Raw genomic sequence first — 21,651 nt, 5'->3', positions numbered from 1 at the left:
GAGATACAGCGTATGCTAGAGTTGGGAGTTATTGAGCCCGCTGAGAGTGACTACACGTCACCGCTAACACTGGTAGAAACCCCTAACAAGGACCCTCGTCCGTGTCTTGACTACAGAATGTTAAATGCCATCACTAGGTATCAGCTGTACCCGATACCCAACATTAAGGAACGAATTGAAAGAGTTAGCGCTGTTAAATATATTTCAACTATAGATCTCGTGTTTCAACTATAGATCTCGTGCGGGGGTAATGGCAAGTTCCCCTTTCAGAAAGTGCCAGCCGATATGCCGCATTCATCTCACCTGTAGGCCCTTTTCGCCCTCTCGCACTCAGCTTTGGGCTGAAGAACGCGCCGTTTAGCTTCTCTAAGTTAATGAATATTGTCCTGAAAGACTTGCAGGAGTTCGCCTTGCCATATCTTAATGATGTAGCAATTTTTTCGGACAGCTGGGAACAACACGTATCGCACCGCAAACAGGTATTCTCACGGTTGAGGGAACCCAGCTTAACGATGAAAGCGGAAAAGTGTAGATTTGGTTGTTCGCAGGTTACTTATCTGGGCTATGTTGTCGGCCAGGGCACGAGACGGCCGGACGAGCTGAAAATAGCTACGATTGGAGAAATTTCTCAGCCGCGCACGAAAACAGACATTCGTTCATTTTTGGGACTTGTGGGGTACTATCAACGGTACATTCCGAATTACTCGCAAATGGCAAGTACTTTAATGGACGTCCTCCGAAAGGGAGCACCGAGTAGCGTACACTGGCATAAGGACAAAGAGAACGCTTTCCAAAGTTTGAAAACGCTATTGGTTTCTCGTCCTATGCTTCACGCGTCGGACTACGCAAGGGAAGACATAGTTCAGTGCAACGCAAGCGACAGAGGTATGGGCGTGGTACTTAGTCAGGTCGGCGACGATAACTAGGAGCATCCTATCCTCTATGCCAGCCGTAAACTAAATTTAAGAGATGAAGCTTACAGCGCTTCAGAGAAGGAATGCGCTTGTTTAGTTTGGGCCTCCCAGAAGTTGTCGTGTTACTTGTACGGAGCGAAGTTCATCTGCGAGACCGACCACTGTCCTCTGACGTGGCTCAATCAAATGTCACACAAGAATGGCCGCTTGCTCCGATGGATCCTCACTCTCCAAGAGTACAACTTCTCCGTTAGATATAAAAAGGGAATGTTGCATAGCAATGCGCATGGTTTGAGCAGGCTAATTGTGCGTTTGAGTGTCCCGCCTAAATTTTAGGGTTATTAGTGTTAATTTTGTTGAGCCAAGAAGATCCCCTCTCATTTAGCAGGATTCCCTCCATGATTGCTGAATTTGTCAGCACGAAAATGCTTCAAAAATTGGCATAGCGAAATGCAGCATTTTTTGTTTGTGCACTTATGTTTTCTTTGAAGCGTAGCGGGTCTCAAGTGAGAGCCGAGGTACGTCATCTCGGCGCAGAGTCGTGTTGTGGGGTTCGTTTTGCAGTTGCCTGTGCTTTTTGGGTGTTTTGGAGTGGTGACATCATTACACAAATGGTTGCTGCGAGCCAAGGCATCACCCCCTGGCCACCAGCCGTTCTCTTCCTGCCCCGCGGTTATCTGCGCTAGACAGTCGAGATTTTCCGGGCCATGGCGGTGCTGTTAAGAACGGCCCGTTTATATGCAAGTTTTGCCAGCCAGTTGCGACAGCGCCGGCAACGTTTTCTTGGAACGCCACCGTTACGCTCTAGCCTCGTCGCCATTGTGACTAAACGCGCTCGGCGGACCAACTATTGTTACTGAGCCCGCCACCGCCAACCTCGTCTGCCGCGAGCGGGGGAGTGCCCGCGGGAACGTCTACTGAGGCCTCTTCCCACGCGCCGTTCGAGACGCAAGACAATGGGCTACCGGCCGCGCTGCGGGGGTCAGCTCGGGGAAGAAAAGGCACCTTTCCTGACACACGCCCCGAGTTCTACGAAGTCCGGCTGACCTCGGTTGGGGACCGTGAACCTCGCGCAAGGAAGTGTGTGTGTGAGTGTGTGTGTGTGTGTGTGTGTGTGTGTGTGTGTAAACCGTCCCGCAGAGAGGCGACTTGTTTACGATGACTGGACAGCCGTTTCCGTCACCTGGGTATCGTGGGAGGACCGTGTGTTTATAAACGGCTGTTGTGCGTCTGCTGAAGGCACGCTCTCAAGCAGTCATGTTAGACTGAAACACTATCAAGCAGTCATGTTACAGTGTTGTACGTTCTCAAGCAGTCATGTTAGACTGAGGTACTTTCTCTCGCAGTCATGCTAGGCTGATGTGGATACTGTAAATAAACCCATTTTCCTCGTTCTCGATGAGAAGCAGTCCTTCCCTTCATCAACGTCCTCAGCGTGGATAAGTTTGACGACGGCATGGGCCAGCTACCTTCTAATTCATGCCGGGCTCCAGTCTTGACAACGGGTTACGAGCGATGCTATGGAGCCCCCAATCCTGATAGTGCGAGGTGGCCCGACTTTGCCCGTGAGAATCCAGCTAGTGCTGAGTATCGCTTAACGCGAACTTAATGCGCGCTTCCAACCGATCTTCGATGGTGGTGGTGGTGAAAACTTTTAATTGCTGCAAGAGAGTTTGGGAGCCGCAGAGTGGCCCCGCTACATGGTCGGCGTCCCTAGTCCGGGACATCGCATGACAATGCCCCGTCTCTCGCCCGTTTCACCAGAGCCCTTTGGGACTCAAACGAGGAGCAGTTGAGGAGGGCAGTCTCCCATGCCTCTCTGGAAGGGGTAGGGGAAGGCGGGAGGTGGGGATTTTGAGTACATGCCCACACCATGTGGAAGATATCACAGGTGTCCCCACAGTGCGGGCATCGCCCATCCGTGTTAGGATCGTAATGCTTTAAGATTGCAGGACAGAGCAGAGTACCTGTCTGCAGGCGCCTTAAAGTTCGCTCCTCCGTCTTACTCAGCCCAGTCTTACTCAGGGGCGCAGTCTTACTCAGGGGCCGGGAAAAGGCGGTGGTTGTCGCTATAATGCGTTATTATTTCCCTGAATCGCAGCAGCGGCTGGTTAGTCTCCGAGCCAGAAGAGCTGGGATGAGGAGCCCGGTAAATAAGCGCTCGGGCAGCCGCGTCAGTGGCCTCATTACCTCGTACGCCCTGATGGCCAGGAGCCCAAATGATTCTTTTCGGTGTTGGATCAGTGGCAGTCCGTCTTAGAATGCAAGCAGCTAAGGGGGAGATCTCCCCAGCCAAGTAATGATCACATGCTTTTCGGGAGTCCGTAATGATGATCCTCGAATTGGCGTGGGCGGCAGCAAGCGCTATCGCTACTTCCTCGGCTCGCATTGAATGGCGCCCCTGGGCCGTTATAACGTAAAGCAATTGAAAAATTTTCTATTCCGATTATGCAATGAGTCTTCTATGACTGGCTAAAAATTTTCCGGCCGCTCCCACTTCGCCTGTCTCTGCGCCAGTGATCAAATGTTTTCAGGCGGCGCCCACCTCACCTGTCTGTCACGCAACGGCACAAAACAGCGAACTCACCGCGTCAAAGTGACGCCTACGTGAGCGTTAAAAATGCATTAATATGCCGAATAAAACTTTTTTTTTCCTGAATACGCGGAGACTGCCCCGTTCCGAAATGAATAGAAGATGGTTGCCCGTCGATTGCTCTGGCACTATCTACTCAGAGCGGCCGGGGAGCATGGACTTATTTGCTTATAACAAGCATTTTCCCGTGGCAGTATAACACTATCGAGCCCTTCGGCAGGCATGCAACATCGCTGTGCCAACTCTTTTTTTTTTTGGTGTGGATCCGTTCTCAGAGAATTTTTACCGTTCCGTTGCACACCGCCGCGATTTTCTATCAGCCACTGCAAGCTAAGGGAGAGGGGCCCATAGCAGACGCCGGCACCACCCTCTTCATCCACTTGTCTACTTTCACTGCACTGGCTGCACCCTATCGAACCCCTCTCCACTTGATTGGGCTCCTCGCCTTGTTCCAGCCAATTCTATAACAAAATCTGCTCAATGTAGGCAAAGCTATTTCCTTTAAATAGAAAAAAAAGGTGACCTCCTATGAACGAGGAGCGCGTTTGATTGGGCTTTTCAAACAACGCTGCGGTGCTTCCCGATGCTTCCTTCGGTGGTTACGTAAATTTGACATCAGGAGATTGGAGTAAAAACACATTGGAACAGTTTTACGTTATATATAGGCCCCAGCACACAGCTTAGTAATTCCTTCCTAAATGATTTGTGCTGTTCTAGAATGATTTAAACAAGCCTACATTTCAATCCTAGTTCTCTGTTGGAATACGTGGTTCCACAAGGCAGCGATGACCGTCCTCGTTACGAATGGCTCCGGTCGTCACTGTTATCCAGTAGTAGACCGGAATCTGGAGAGCCGGCAGGAGAAAGGAGAGCTCTCTTCGTCTGCTCTTCATATGTTGCGTAGCCAGTATGTTGATGTATATGCTAATTACTTAACTTACGAAACAGTTGAATTCCTCTTGAAGCATGCGTTTTTCCTGTTGTTTGAAGTTTGCTGTTTAAAGAAACAGACGTATTTCCTGATGCAAGAGAAGATGCAATTTATTGTATTAGAAAACAATGACAGACCTCTCTGCGGAAGCATTCAGCATTTGCTGATTAACTTCTCAATAAAAGCCCCGACAGCCGCGGATATGCCTCCTTCTGCGACGGCCTTTGCTACAGCCGCAAGTACGGCCTTAAAGGCGTGCTCATCGGTTTCGTCGCCGAAGCTGTCCACAGACTTTTCGAGTGCCTCGAGGGCACCGATGATGTCCGCACGGTGCTCCACGAGGGAACGGGAAATCCTTTCCGTGAGTTCTTTTGTTGCCTCGTCTACGTTCCTTGCCGGCTTGCTCAGCGTGGCTGCGCGAATTTCTGTAACGTCGAGCGAGTGAAATATATGAAGCATGCCACGTAAGCTGGCATTCAAATACATACAGTGAGGACGGCGAAAAAAATAATGAATGAGGGAAGAGTTCGCAAAAACTGTATCGCGATAGATACGTGTTTCAAGCTGTATGGAACGGTAACGACAGTGCACAAACAGAAGGAATGCACAACAACACAGCAATATTGTTGTAAAACAATGGCCTTTTTACGGCACTTGAAAGCCGGATGAAGTGCATTGGACGTAATCGCCTGTGATGGTAAAATATTCCCTTGGCGTCGCAACCATCCAGTGTGCTTCGCGCGGAATCGAGGGGAAGTCAAATAGCGGATACGCATGATTTTCGCTTATTCGTCACGGTCGCCCTGCGGAGTCGTACGCAGCGTGTAGTAAAATCAACCGAAATGGCGCACGAAAGGTTAACTTCGGGAGTTGAAGGGACGAACGTACGCACTTATGTATCGATGTGTCTAAATATTTGTTGCCTTCGATTAATGACAACTTAATTAGACAGCCCTTCTCGCCTTTCTAATAAGGTTGTTGTATGCTAGGCCTTGGCTTTTCTTTTTTTATTTATTTATTTATTTATGAATACTGCGATCTTGTACACAAGATCATAGCAGGTGGGAAACATTGTGTTTAGATATAGAATTACAGACACAAAGAAAACAAAATTGCACATAGAAATTCAACAAGAGAATACAGCGACAAGGTCAATTAACAACAATCAATTCAAATGCTCTTGAAATTAATGTAATGATGTCTGTCTGACAACATCATCCGTGAGGTTATTCCAATCAGTGATGGTCCTTGGAAAAAAGGAATATTCAAAACAATTAACTCGCGGATTTAATGGTGTTATAGAGAGAGAATGGTGATTTCTAGTTTGGTACCCCGAGGAATAGGTAAGGATATTGGAGGTGTCAGCTTTGAAATTATTATTAATTAATTGATAGAAAAACTTTAAGCGACATATGCGATTTCTGTTAGGAATAGAGGGTAAACCACTTCTTTTGAGGAGGTCACTGACTGATGCTCGCCGTAAGTGTTACATATAAACCTTACTGCTTTCTTTTGGATTCTTTCAAGTTTTCAAAGGAAAGAGATTTAATTATCTGCAATGTACGTCTATTGCTTTTTATGTAATAGTAATAATAAGATAGATACTATAAAGAAAAAAGCAACCAAAGGTAGAATGACGTTTGTACAAAATGAGACGCATCACTTGTGGAATCTCACCGGCTGAGAAATCTGAATATCATTAATGCTTGTGAACACAAAGCAAATATTTCAAGTCAGATGTCATCTGTCTCCAGGAGGAGCAAATACCGTCTCAATTGAAGCTAGAGGGAACACTAAATGTATACGGACGAACGAAGAAGAGAGCACACATGTGTGCGATTTGGACAGTTTGGTACTTACGGCACAGGTGCCCCAGGATGACGAGTGCCAAGATAGCGTAGGACTTCATGTCGAACGGTCTGCGGTAAAGAACACCACGCAAGTTTTGATCGACATTCCCTAGGCCGTAAATCGCTGTGGGGAATTGCAGAATTTACTCTAGTGAAGGTTTTGGTTGTAGCTTCTCAGGTGCACAAGACATGTGCTAACCACGGTCTAAAAGCAGATGACGAATTTGTTTTAATCGTGTTTCCTGACGCGTTGATGTTCATATTGAAGCAGCGCACTTGTATCTGCCACGTACACGCACACATAGAAACGACACACACAGGCGCAGGACTGCAACTGCTAGTTGCAGTCCTACCTTGCAGTCCAGAAGCTGCAGTCCCCTGCCTGTGTATGTCCTTTCTATGTGTACGTGTACGTGGCAGATGTAGGTGCGCTGCTTCAATATCGTGATTCAACAAATAGCCATCAGTACCTTTTACGCAAATTTCTGACGTGCCGTTGGCACTCGTGAGAATTTTTTCCCCTAGCGAAAACAAATTTCCCGGTAGGTGGACGCCCTATTATCAGGACACAGTTCCTTTTCTTGTGACGACATAACCATATTTTTCTGCAAAGGGCCAGAATAAGTTTTGTTTTGGAACACTCGCAGGTATTTCGAAGTGAATATTTTATTGCCTACACTCCCGGATTTGGCGTGACTGATGTTGGTGCTTCGACTGCTGCTACTGTTTGATTCTAAGTCGGTTCTTGCCTCGGCGGATATCTTTCTGTATATATATATATATATATATATATATATATATATATATATGTGCGGAAGTAAATAATGTGTACTGAATGGCGTTGCCAGCAAACAGGCTTATATAACTTGAATTCCATATATAATGTAATTGGCTTACCGACAAAATACTGGCCGTGCGTGCGCTTCAATTCTGCCGTAATAATACAAAAATAATTCCATCATGGAATTTTACCAGATAATGTCAGCTCGCAGATATCTCGAAAGCACACCGAATTCTGAATTGAAGAGCACCTTATATTGAGATAGTTCTTTGATTCACTTTGTTTTCTTTTTTAACCATTTGGTACGTGCCAATGGTTGTGTGCTCCTTCTTGGCCAATCCCCTCAATCATCATCATCATCATCATCGACGTCATCGTCGTCGTCGTCGTCATCAGCATCATCGTTTATGTCTACTGTAGAGCGAAGGCCTCTCCCTGTGATCTTGGATTACGCCTGTCCTGCGGCATCCTATTCCAACTAGTGTTTTCGAATTTCCTAATTTCATCGCCGCGCCTAGCCTTCTGCCGTCCTCGACTGCGCTTCGCTTCTCTTAGAGCCCGTTCTGTCAACCTAGCGGTCCACCGGTTATCTAACCTATGCATTATATGGCCTGCCCAGCGCAATTTATTTCCCCTAATGTCAATAGAATATCGTCTATACCCGTTTGCTCTCTGATCCAAACCGCGCTTTTCCTGTCTCTTAAAGTTATGCCTAGCATTCTTCGTTCCATCGTTCTTTGCGCGGTCCTTAACTTGTTCTCAAGCTTCTTTGTCAATCTCCAAGTTTCTCCCCGATATGTCAGCGCTGGTAAAATGCCCTGATTGTACACCATCCTTTTCAATGATAACGGTAAGCTCTTAGTCAGGAGGTCACGATGTGTGCCGTATGCGATCCAACCCATTTTTATTCTTCTGTGAATTTCCTTCTCATGGTCAGAGTTCCCTGTAATTAGTTGACCTAGGTAAACATACTCCGTCACAGACTCTAGAGGCTGACTGGCGATCCTGAATTCTTGTTCCCTTATCGGACTATTGGTCATTATCTTTGTCTTCTGCATATTAATCTCCAACCCCACTCTTACATTCTCTCTGTTAAAGTCCTCAATCATTTGGTGGAACTCGACCTCGGTGTTGCTGAACAGGAGAATGTCATCAGCAAATAGAAGGTTGCTGAGATATTCGCTGCTGATCCTCACTCCTAAGCCTTCCCAGTTTGACCGCTTGAATTCTTCTTCCAAACACGCAGTGAATAGAAATAGAGAGATTGTGTCTCTTTGTCTTATCCCTTTCTTTCTGGGTATCTTCCTACTTTTCTTGTGCCCATTTAAGGCAGCTGTGGGGTCTCTGTAGAGATTTTCGAAGATATTTGTGTAACTGGCCTGTACTTCTTGATTACGTAATGCCTCTATGACTGCTGGTATCTCGACTGAATGAAATGCCTTTTGGTAATCTATGAAAGCCACGCAGAGAGGCTGACTGTGCTCTGCGGATTTCTCGATTACCTGATTGATGACATGGATGTGATCCATTGTAGAGTATCCCATACTGAAGCCAGCCCTTAGTTGACTGAAGTCCAGTGTTTCTCTTATTCTAGTGGAGATTCTCTTGGTGAATATCTTATATAATACTGGATGTAAGCTAATGGGCCTATAATTTTTTCAGTTCTTTAACGCCTCTGTTTTTGTGGATTGGTATAATGTTGGCATTCTTCCAGTTCTTGGGACCCTTTAAGTTGATAGACACTTCTTATAGAGAGCAGCCAATATTTCAAGCATTATGTTTCCTCCATCTTTGATTAAATCGACTGCTACTACATGTTATACTGCCGCTTTTCTCCGTTTCATGTCTTACAAGGCCCTTCTAACTTCATTGCAAGTTATAGAAAGAGCCTCTGTAACCCGTTCATTACAACTTCAAATGAAGGTATAGCAGCTGGTCTGCAGGTCACTATAGAATCCTTCCAGTGCTTTTACTACGTCTTCGATATTTCTGATGATTTTACCCTGCTTATCTTTCAGTGCATACGTCTTGCTTCTTAGTGCCTATGGTCTTGGGCTGTTAAGCGCGAGGTCACGGGATCGGATCACGTCCATGGCGACCGCATCTTGATGGCAGCTAAATGCGAGAAATATACGTGTACTTAGATTTAGGTGCACGTTAAAGAACACCAGGTGGTGAGTGAGTGAGTGAAGAAACTTTGTTATGAATGCCTGCAGAACTTCCCCTGTTAGCCTTCCCCTGCTAGGGAGGCGTTACCGTGACGCGCCCATCACGTCTCCGCGGCGTGTGGCGCCTCTACTTCGGACGCGGCCGCACTACTCCCTTTGGTCGACCGCGCCCTCCCCTCTTTTGGGATGGCAGCCTCCCTCCGGTTTCGCTCGGTCGTTGCCTTTCGAGGGCCGTGGAGATCTGCTGGACGGCCTGGGCTTGGACATCTTGATCATAGCACCTCGTCGCGGCCTTGAGCCGCGGCGGGATCGTTGTTATCGTGGTTCAAATTATTTTTTAGTCCCCCACTGCGGCGTGCTTCGTAATCAGGTTGTGGTTTCGGCACGTAAAACCCCATAATATAATATAAATGATTACATATTTGTTTCTCCTATGCCGAGTTTTCTTCTCACTGATTTCGTGCTGCATCCATTTTTCCTTCATCCTCAGTTTTTTTCACGATATAGTTTTGTATATCTCTTATTTTCTCCTTTTTGATCAGTCTTGGAAGTTCTTCGAATTCTATCTGATCTATTGAGTTGGACACTTTGATTCTTTGTAGTTTATTTATGAGGTACTTTGTTACTTGGGAGAGCTTACCTACTCGTCGCCTTGGTGTGTTACCCTCCACTACAATTGCTGCTTCTGAAGCCAGCCCAGTTACGGTTTCATTAATTACCTCTATGTCATCTTAATCTCTGCGTTTTAAGGCTGCATATTTGTTTGCAAGTACCAGCGGAATTGTTCTGCTTTTAGCCTTACTGCGTTTGGGTGGACCTGTTTCTTCTTGACCAATTTTACTATTTCTGTATTCAAATTGGGGTGAATCCCAGAACCCACTAACCTATGATCACTGCACTTTACCCTAACTATCACTTCTATATCCGGCACTACTCTGGGATCGGCAGAAAGTATGAAATCAATTTCATTTCTTGTTTCACCATTAGGGCTTTTGCAGGTCCACTTTCTGTGGCTACGCTTCCTGAATAAGACATTCATTATTCGGGGCTTATTCCTTTCTGCAAATTCTTCCAACATCTCTTTTTTAGTGTTCCTAGAACCAATGCCATAGTTGCCAATTGCTTGTTCATCTGCCTGCTTTTTCTCCACTTTTGCGTTAAAGGCACCCATGACTACAGTATACTTAGTTTGCACTTTTCTAATCCCTAATTCAACATCTTCATAAAACTGGTCTACTTCCTCATGATCGTGACTGTATGTTGGAGCATAGGCTTGTACTACCTTTAATTTATACTTCTTATTATGTTTGATCATCAATGCTGTAGAATTCATCAATGTTGCCCGCTATGTCCTTATGAATTAGGAATCCTACCCCGTATTACTTCTTATCTGGGAGACCTCTATAGCAGAGGACAGGTCCATTATTCAGCAATGTATAAGCCTCACCAGCTCTACTAACCTCACTAAGGGCGATGACATCCCAAGAAATGCTGATAGTTCCTCAAAGAGTCCTGCTAAGCTAGCCTCGCTCGACAGAGTTCGGATGTTAAAGGTTGCCAGGGTCAGGTTCCACGGACGGCCTATCCTGGTCCAGTATCCTGGCCTACCCTCTGCTGCGTTACAGGTTTGACCGCCGCCTTGGTCAGGTGCTCCGCAGCTGCTGGGGACTGAGGGCCATTGGTTGATCGAATGAGTCATTTGGGAGGGAGTGGCCGAATAGTACACCACGGAGGCCTATTTCTGTTGTGGGGAGGGAGTGTATTATATATATATATATATATATATATATATATATATATATATATCCCCCAAATAGATATCCGTTTATTAAGGTCTTTGGCACTGGCCCATAACAGGTACAGAATGCTTATATGTAGAAAGGTATGTGTGGTATTACTCTGTGCAGACACCTGTCATCGCCATTGAATTCCCTCGACAAGCATCATATGTATCTTTCGCCCTCTTGACATTGCTTCATAGACGGCTGCTGCTATCTAACACCTTAATTTTGTTTTTGCATTTCGGCTTAGGTTAGGAGTTGTGAAGTGCATAAGCATTACTGCTTCTAGAGAATAGAGCTCTGGACTTCGTTGTGGACAATGATTAACATAGAAATAAGATTACATGTTACCGGGGGTGAAAACAAACACAGTTGTACGCATCGGGTGAGTTGTAAAATATTTAATAAACCACTTAACTTGGGCTTCAATTTACATATATTCCAACATGTTCATTGTATCTGCATCAATTTTTAAGCTAGCAAATTTTAAACAAGTTCTTCCTGCCACCGCTGCTGCCAGACAATGTTAGTGTTTTCCATTTGCAGAGAAAAATTACCATGACACGTAAAGTTTGCCTTTCTTGCAAGAAGACAATCAACAATGACTGCGATAGGATTACTTGCTCCGAATGCGATTACATTTATCGCGCGGGAAAATGTTCTGGTACAAATGAAACATTCTTTAAAGGAAAGAATGAAGCTGCTCGAAGGACTTGGACGTGCCCGACGTGCTGCTCAGCAAAGTTAAGGTGTAGCTCAGCTGCTGCGAACACCACGACAGACAAAAACGAAATTCAGGGTCCTACAGCACAGACAGGTAGCTCATATAATCAGAGTGTGAATGCACTTACCTCCGTACTGGGTGACATAACTATACGTCTGGGCCGTCTTGCGCAATTACCACACTAGGTCATTGGCATGGAAGAAAGCATTACTTTCTTGTCTCACACGTGGTTGTCAAAGTTGTCTGACACGTGGTTGTCTAACACCTGTTGTCTAACATGTTTGCAAATATGCGCAAGTTTTAGATGTTAATATTACTGATCACTACCCTGTGCTTTTTGTAATGTAAAAGTGCCTGAACTCAAGCAAGAAGTGTATTACCCGGACATTATTTAACTCTGCGTATCTGCAAATAATGTACGCGTAATTGATTCGTCACGTGTACACTCGTCGAAATGTTCTAACAATAGTTACGACGTGTTTGTAGACATGTTTACTGAGGCGATCGCCACCGCCTCCACCACGTACTGTGTGCGCAGTAGACATGCAATCCCGCGAGATCCTTGCGTAACGGGCGCGCTGTTGCGCTCTATTAAACCTAACTGTAATTTGTACAAGAAATTAAAAAGGGAACCTTATAACACTTTCTTCAAGGAAAGATAGTCTACGTATTCGCAAACTCTTAATAGAACACCTCATGCAGCAAATAAGGCTTATTTTAGCAATTGCATTGCACAGAACGGGAAGGATGCGAAAAAAAAAAAAACTGGTGCCTTCTCAACCAGTTTTTGCGCGAGACGTAAAACAACATCCCCCAGAAAAATAATATACAATGACGTTGTGTAGACTAGACCCAAAAGTATCTGTAATGCTGTGAGTGCCTATTTTTTGTCCCACATTAACTAAACTGGTAAGGATTTTGATACAACGTACATTCCACGTACAAATTCTTCTTTTCACCTTTACCCTACAGATGAGCTTGAAGTGGCTTCAGCTATTTCTAATTTGCGAAACGCTGCCTCTGAAATTGACAATGTTTCGGCGCATGTCGTTAAACTTGTAACTGACATCGTGTCACCAGTTCGCGCGCATATTAATTAATTAATAAATAATTAATTAATTAATATTTAATTAATTAGTGAATAATACTTCATACTGTAAGCCCTATTAGGCCTATTACAGGAGTGGAGAATAAAAGCAACGAAAAGAAATATAGAATGCAACCGAGTTAAAAGCTTTGACTCACATAGGTTGTCTTACAATGGAGTCTGTACCCTCTATAAGTGAGGGTACGGACTGGCAGTTACCAATTTGAACATACTGTTCTCTGCAATGAAGGTAAGACGTGAACCATTTCGTGATTGCGGAATTTTTAAATAACGTGAATACTATATCTTTCACGGCTGTGTTTCCAGAACGGATGAAAATTGCCAAGATGCTGCCACTGTATAAGTCAAAGGACAAGCGTAGAATAGAAAACTACCATCCAATTTCAGTGCTACCGTTCTTCAGCAAAATACCCGAAAAAAATATTCGCGAGGCGCCTTAATGACTGCCTGCACAAGCAGAACACTCATTCCCGGCACCAATTTGGTTTTAGAAACGGCCTTTCCACACAAACTGCAGTCTCAGAATTTACAGACTTAATTAGAAAATAAATAGACAGTGGTTATCTAGTCGCTGGATTGTTAATAGATTTTTGGGAAAGCTTTCGATTCTCTCAAACATTTTATATTCAGCGATAAATTGCTGCCTTACGGAATTAATGGAAGATCTTTGACGTTAATTCGCAGTTACTTAGAAAATTGGCAACAAATTGTTCAACTAGGTGATTTTCAGTCCAACAGCATTGTTATTAACCTTGGCATTCCCCAGGAATCCATACTTGGACCTTTATTTTTTTGACTCTGTATAAATGACTTGCCTTCGCAGCTTGTGTGTGCTACCTCTGTACTCTATACAGACGATACTAACCTTATAATAGCTGATCGTGAAGAATGCAACCTAATTAATAAGCTTAACCATGAATTACAAATTTCGCACCGTTGGCGTACACTGAATGCCCTTCACTTTAAACCAACGAAGGCAGTTTTTATTTTATTTTATTCTGAAAAAAGGAAAACGACTTTTCATTCAGATGTCGTTTACAATAACCATCCAATAAAACAGTTTAGTGAGACGAAATTTCTTGTTGTTATTATCGATAGCTATTTAACATTCCGCCTTCATGTGCGTTCTGTAGTTGATAGGGCTTCATATGACTTGCATGTGCTGTCGAAACGTCGAAACTATTTCCCTTCCCACATACTTATCAATATATACTCCGCATTTGTTCACTCTCACATTAATTACTGCTTAGAGATCTGGGGTTGCACGCACAAAACTCATCTGTCACCGGTGTTTACACTTCAAAAAAGAGCTCTTCGCATTATAGCACCCAACAATATGCATAATAAGAGTGAAAATGTATTTAAAACCCTGAACATCTTCAACATTTGCGATTTGACAACATACAACATCGCCTGCGTCATGCATCAAATAGTTAATGAAAAACTAGTCTTGAGAACAGTATCGCTCCATCCCTCATTTCGCAAAGTTGGGAACGCATCTCGCAGTCGTTTTTTATTGCCTATGTGAGGTAAATGCTAATTACGGTTGCTCTACACTGCAGTTTACAGGCACCTCAGTTTGGAATAAGCTTGATAGTGACCCGACTACTCTAAGAAGATCGCATACATTTCTTAAACAATTAAGGCACTCACTTATTAAAAATGCGTAACACTGCACATGCTTGCACATGTCCTCACTTTTCTTTTGTTTCTTTTCTTTTCCTGTGCCGATGTTTTCGATGACGCAAAAATAATTATTGTTAGAAAAATGTATCTCATATGTAAAATTTTGCATACTACTGTATTTTCTTGTTATGCTTACTCAACTATTTCAGTTTTATGTGATTTTACAGTATAAAAAAACAGCTACCATAGAAATGTTTTTTTCCTAATAACAATCGGTAGGGATTTTTTCCTAATAACAATCGGCACCAATATTTCTCATTAAAAAATTCATTGCTCTACATAGCCTATACAGTTCACAATCTTAGGGCAGTCATTACAACTCGTCTATACTAAATGCGTGATTAAAAATTCAGCAAAAAATATCATTGATATTGTGCGGTAAGTGCAAGCACCTGATACAAAGTCATCAATTTAGATGCCGAACATTCCCTCTCCCCCGATTCACGAAGCAAGTTTTCAATCTAAATATTTGCAACAGAACTTTGTGCTGCTTTGTCGCGATGTTACAAAAAAAACGTTTACTGGAACTTCATCTCACCTTTCGGTATGTGCCACGCTAACGGGCGACGAAGACAGCAGGTTTGATACGGTTTGCGTTTCTGCCTTCAAGGCAACTGTGTGATGTGCTGAACGTGCTATGGCTTTTTATTCTGAGAAGCAAGAGGAGTCCTTCTACGTTCCGGAAAACAGATAAAATCAAACAATAGCACATGCTCTTTTATCCTTCAATAAGCTTTTATCTGTTGATTGTATTGTTGATTGTATATCTTCTGTATTGCGCTTAATCTTACTCACACAAGAAATAAAGAGCGAACGTAAAGGAACAAAAAGTCTGCGGCCGTTCTTTTATGTTCGTTCTTTTGTTCTTCCATCAGTGTGATACTAAGCGAAATACATTAACGAACGTCCACCAACTAGCCCCGCTCATTTCCTTACTCTTATCTTTAATGGTGGAGGTTCATCGATATACGAAGCAGTATTTACGTACGCAGATATTAGTGCCAGAGTAGGCGCTTTGCTTTAATAACCGTGGTATTAAAAAGAAATGTTATAAATACACTTGCAGCCGAAGAATGACTCCGATACCCAGTGTGATTTAATCAAACCTGCTGTATCAAATATCTAATGCGATCAGTGCAGGCACTTTTGCCTTTCTAATTGCTTCGCCGAAATACATGCGTGACTCTCGAAATTTTGTGCTCTGTTTAAAATCTTAATTCATTTACCGCCATGGTCGCAGAGTGGTTATGGCTTACCTCGTTGTTCAGTACACTAGGTTATTAATGGGATTTATTTATTTATTTGTTTCATTTGAGAAGTACTGCCATCCCCGATGCGACCATTGGCACGATTGGATAATGCAGTGGAGAACCAAAAAGTCCAGCGAAATCAATAAACTTTATCTGAAGCGAGGCAACATACAATGTAGCAAGCGCGCAAAAGAACCGTGGATGCGATACACCTGAAACGACTTAAAAACACAAGGCTTGCGAAAGAAATAGGAAACATAATAATAATTGCGGAAAAGCCCTTGAGCAATAGAGATAATAACATAAATTGAGAATATGACACTTGTTTGAACAACGGTGGTCTACAAGAGAAATCGCCATCGACGGGAAACTCCAGCCGCTGTTTGAGGCGAGATGCATAGTAGTTGAAAAAAAAAAAGAAAAATGGGAAGCTGTTCAGATTGTCTACCCAGTGCGGATGGGAATGACTAAACGTCGGTAGATTGAACTGTTTCTGCCGATAACAAATTTTATTCGGCGAGTGTGTGCGGAAATAACGAGGTTTTAATGTCCCATTGGTTTAAATAAGTTATTCCTTCAGTTGCTTTGAATGCGGGCGTACGTGGGGCGCTGTGCGCTTGACTTGATGTGCCTGTATTCGTCAATGCCCTAAAGCTTTCCATGAACAATTTTGAAAAATATGCGTTTCAGTATGTCATTGCGTCGTCGCGTCTTGTAATAACTCGAGATGTAAAAAAAAAACAGTGGGGTTTTATGGGTTAGAACGGCGATCCGGCTAGAAGAGGCGCCGTGGTTTGGAGACCACGGATCAATTTCGACCAGCCGGGGTTGTCTAAGGTGCACCCTGTGCACGCGAGCGTCGGGCATCGTGCACCTCCACGGAAGCGCAGCCGCCACGACCGGAATCGCTCCCGCTACCTCGAGGTCTTGAGATTTGGCAGTCTTGAAGGAGTGCCCGTAGAAATGCGGTAGCTGTGATAATTATATACGAACCCAATTGCCTTTCTTTGGATGCCTTCGAGTTTTTTTAATGTCCACTTGATTGTGGAGGTCCTAGAGTGCTGAATAACATTCGAGGGTGAAACAAATAAATGTTCGGAGGCAAGTACCTTTATTTCCGGTGTGGAGCTTCTCAGGGAGCTCCTTAAGAAGCCCAACTGCTGTACGGGTTTCCTTTATGTGCGGGACATACGTTCGTTCCATTGATAGCGAAAGCCGCTTACGATTTACGGTCATAGCTACCATTTTTTTCGTAAAATTTACTTTCATTTGTGATCTTGCGCACCAAGTGTGCATATTAAATAATGCCAAATTTACGTGGTCGTTGTGACGGTGACTACGAAGTTCATGATAAAGGATGCAGTCTGCAATTATTCTTACGTCTACTGGAATATATTATGCAAAGATGTCAATGGAAATTAAGAAGAAAGTGACCCTAGCAGTGATCTCTGCGGGATTCCAAACTTCACTGATTGTGCACAGCAGCGTTATCAGCAGTAACTCTCCGTTTTTCGATAGATGAAGGTGACTTTGAATCCGTCTGTGCAGAGTGTCGATTTTTTCAGTATAGGCAGTATGCTGAAAGCACTGAGTGAGAAACGGTTTGTGGAAGTCTAAAGAGATAACCTCGATTTGTCCTTGCTTGTGTAAAACCGCTGCAGTGCCGTGAACGGCTTATAGCAGTTGTTTTGTAGTTGACACCAGCTTGCATAACTCGCGTTGTCGAATGCGTAGCAGGCGGTTTTGTAAAAAAAAAAAGGTGATAAGTGGTAGAATGTAATGTGTTCTACAGCGTGCATGTACGCAGCAATGAAATGAGACCGTGTGAAGAAGCGTTAAATTAGTTGCTCGTTTTTGGTACTGGAACGGTCCTAGCGAATTCCAATCGCGTGGAAGTTTGCCTAGTGACAGTGACTTGACGACGATAATCCTCAATAACTTGGAACACAATTCGCAGTATGACTATTTCTTGTAGTCGAGGGTAAAAAGTAGCGAAAAAATGTCTTCTTATGATATCTGGATTTCATCCTATGGGAGGAATCTGCCGAAGAGCATTCAAATTCATCGAATGACTTCGCGATCAGGCATTTCTCATATATGATATTGGCATCTACATAAATCTTCCCCAGAGGTTTTTGGTTGGTAATACATAGTTACACCGGAAGCACAACGGGGCAATGACGATCGACAAAGACTAGACAGGACAAGCGCTAACTTTCAACGCAACGTTTATTGTGGAAGAGGAGCATATATACGGAACTGATTCTGCTAAGGGAAAGAAGGACATATAAGCTTAACAAAAATGCCACTTGCCTTCGTGCCATGAATTCAAGCTCTGCAGTTGATAATGCCTCAGGCGGCCTGCTGACGCATAGATCACCTGCCCGTGCAATCTCAGACACTTCCTTGAATTCTCTTGTCAGGTCTTTGCAGTGGCGGTTGACCGTGTTATCGATCAAGGGATGGCAAGGTGGCTGTGCAACACACTTCTTACAATGGGCAGAATGTTGCCAACGACAGAACGTTCAAGTCAATTTTTATTTTATTTCACCATTTCTTTTGTACAAACAGAAGAATGCTAGGACAAGGACAAAAAGCTGCTAAGCTGCAGCTTGACTGGGTGCTTGCCCCATTACTTGGCAGAAACAAGAGACAGAAAATACATTTGAGTGAAAATAAAATATTTAGAGATTTCAAATGGTCATGTGAAAGTATGGGAAAAAACACAAAGCACATCATATAAAATACTCAAAAATCTGTAGCGACTGCTCTGTTATAGTATGTCACTGAAAAATATATAATGAACAGTAGCCCACAGAACAGCAGTCTACAGAAAACGCTAAACACATGACGTAAAATAATTAGAAACCTCTCTACAAGAAAATTGAACAGAAGTACGACATAAATATTTCAATTCGATGTAGTAGTGTAATCATACAGTCAACGAACAGTCTATATGTATTAAAGAGCACCAGCGATTTAGTAGAGAAGTTTTCCATTTTTTGCGGGTTAAGTTATCTATGTCGATATTGTCTTTTTCCAGATCACCCAAAAGGGTAGCTATTCGCGATTTTAACCTGTTTCTTCCATGACATGTTCTTGAAAAGGGAGTCAAGCAAGTGCTTCTATTTGTGAGCGTATAGGGTATGTCGGATGGTTTTGTTAATGTGCATAAAGCAAGAAAGGTGGTTTCGGTTTGCCTAAGAGTGTTCTTGTATTTTAATAGTAGAGTAAAGTCATACAATAGTCGAAATGGAAGTATGCCATATTTTAGAAACAGATGCATTGTATGCGCATGGTGTACTACATTCGCTATATAACGCAGTGCCATTTTCTGTAGAGTACACATTTTCTGAATGTTCCTGCATGAAGTAGTTCCCCATATAAGAGTACAGCAGTTAATGTGAGTTGCAAAGAGAGCGTTATAAAGCAATAATTTAATCTTGTCCGTCAGTACATGATGAAGCCTAGAAAGCACACCGCACGCTCGTGACACACTTGCACGTACACGCTGTACATGAGCATCCTAGCTTAAGTGTTCGGTGAGGATAACTGCTAGTGTTTTAACCTCACTCACAACAGCTATTTTTTCACTCGCTAGGTACAGATCAAGCGAATGGTTAACTGTTTTTTGACAAGGTGTGAATAAAACTGATTTTGTTTTTTTCGGTATTAATTTCAAGTGAGTTTTCCATGCTCCAGGTGTGCATTTTTTGAAGTGTTGAGTTTGCTAAGCAAGAGAGCTCCTGAACATCGTATGCTTGGACGAATACGCTTGAGTCATCGGCCAAAAATAATGAACTGAGCATTTTTACTAACATTTACGATATCATTTATATATAGGTTAAATAAGATCGGCCCTAATGTGCTCCTCTGGGGTACCCCTGCAACAATATCTGCTAAAGAGGAAAGGTGATTCGTGATTGCTACTGCTTGTTTCCTATGCTTTAAGTATGATTGTAAAAGAGAAAGAGGTAGACCACGAAACCCATAGTATTCTAATTTAGCAAACAAGGTTCGATGACTTATTCTATCGAAAGCCTTGGAGAAGTCCACAAAAATGCCTAGCGTATTGTTTTTTTCTTCGAAACCCTGTAATATTACTTCTTTCTGCGTTAGCAAAGCGAGTTCTGTGGACATGTGATGGCGGAAGCCGAACTGTTGCGCTGATATAAGAGATTGTTTTTCGCAGAACGAGGCGATTCTTTTACCAATTACTTTTTCCAAACCCTTAGAAAAAACTGGGAGAACAGAAACGGGTCGATAACTTGAAAAATCGTTTTTGTCCCCGCTCTTGTAGAAAAGTGTTAATTTCGCGTTCTGCATTTTTTCAGGAAAAATGCCTGTAGAAAGAGAACATTGCCGCGAACTAAAGCAAAATAATGTTTCATTATGACATTACGGGGGCAGTCCTTCGCCCTTATCACTTGCACTTGAAGTGTACCTCGCAGAATGGAAATCTTACGCATGCTATAGTCACCGATCGGTTTTTTTTGTGTAGCTTTCTAATTGGTTTCGCCTTGCATTCGACTCATGGGCGTTAATTAACTTCGCAACACTTTTACATTCGTTAGCAGAAATTCACGCACGTGCCGTAGTACAACCTTATTGAAATAACAGCACAAATTATCTGTAGTACATGGATCTGTTTAGGAAAGCAGTGAGAATGCAGAAAAAGAAATATTTACAGTGCTTCACTATTTATCATGCAACAAGATTAAAGAATATGCAAATGCCACGTAGCTGGACAGAACCAAGGTAATATTGTTTGCCGTCGCTTGAAGATACTAATTTTCTTTTAATTCCGCATTTTTTTGTAATACACGCAAAATTTGCGCTGGAAGCACTTTGCGTGAATTACGGGTACGAGCACTCTGGGTGTGGCTTGCTGAAGGACCATGTGTGTTGTGTATATGAGGTGTGCTTTTCGAGGCATAAATATTAGTTAAGGAGCAGCATGTTATACGAAGCAATGATTTTGCTTGCTGTAAATTTCAGACAGCGTTTTATATGGACATATACACGCGCAGTGTACATGCACATATGTACAGTGCTCACGGATTGAAATAGGACACGGAGCGTTCAGTACAACCTTACATATGTGCAAAGTACGCGAGAGCACAATGTCATGTCGCTAGAAATTTGGTCACCAAAGGTTACGAGGGCTCCGATGTAAGTGTACGCGCCAGAATTACGTCGATGTGACACGAACTGCAGCCGGTTGAAGCGAAAGTATGCGCATTACTTAGCCCTAAATTGACGCGTTTCATTCCGTGAGCACTGTACATTACTCTACTCACTACATATATATACGTGGAGAATATATGCACATATTTACATTATACTACAGGTCATATATATATATATATATATATATATATATATATATATATATATATATATATATAAAATCTTACGTTTTTTAAGTTTTGAGTCGTGACCCATAGTGCCCCCTTGCGCTCGTGGTGTTCCTGACGTGTGTGTTCTAGCGCAACAGCAGGTGGGAACGCGCCGGCTTGCCCTCAAAAACGCGTGCTCTATATGCCGTTTGTAGGCGTTTGCGTGCCTGGAATTTAAGGATTTCACTATCGCGTTTGAGTGCCAGAGTTCCCATGTTTCAATTCTGCCCTCTGGAAATCTTATTCATCATCATCATCATCATCATGTTTTATGTCCACTGCAGGACGAAGGCCTCTCCCTGTGATCTCCAATTACCCCTGTCCTGTGCCAACCGATTCCAACTAGCGCCCGCGAATTTCCTAATTTCATCGCTCCAACTAATCTTTTGTCGTCCTACATTGCGTTTTCCTTCTCTTGGTACCCATCCTGTAACCATAATGGTCCAATGGTTATCTAACCGGCGCA

General features: G+C 43.3%; 1 protein-coding gene across 1 annotated transcript; it reads right to left on the bottom strand.

Moving 5' to 3' along the window:
• Window positions 1-4,530: 4,530 nt before the first annotated feature.
• On the bottom strand, window positions 4,531-15,168 carry LOC142557719 (uncharacterized). Its single transcript, XM_075669763.1, has 3 exons — window positions 15,075-15,168; window positions 6,299-6,357; window positions 4,531-4,863 (listed from the first exon to the last, which is right to left on the bottom strand). The coding sequence occupies exons 2-3, from the start codon at window positions 6,345-6,347 to the stop codon at window positions 4,592-4,594; spliced, it is 321 nt and encodes a 106-aa protein (XP_075525878.1). The 5' UTR covers window positions 6,348-6,357; window positions 15,075-15,168; the 3' UTR covers window positions 4,531-4,591.
• Window positions 15,169-21,651: the final 6,483 nt, after the last annotated feature.

Source organism: Dermacentor variabilis, chromosome 9 (assembly GCF_050947875.1).
Source record: "Dermacentor variabilis isolate Ectoservices chromosome 9, ASM5094787v1, whole genome shotgun sequence".
NCBI lineage: Eukaryota > Metazoa > Arthropoda > Arachnida > Ixodida > Ixodidae > Dermacentor > Dermacentor variabilis.
This window is presented reverse-complemented; position numbering and strand designations above follow the sequence as displayed.

Coding starts and splice junctions, on each gene's coding strand:
- LOC142557719 (XM_075669763.1), bottom strand. CDS start 6,347: ATGAAGTCCTACGCTATCTTGGCACTCGTCATCCTGGGGCACCTGTGC. Junction 4,864..6,298: donor CATCCTGGGGCACCTGTGCC/GTAAGTACCAAA, acceptor TCGACGTTACAG/AAATTCGCGCAGCCACGCTG.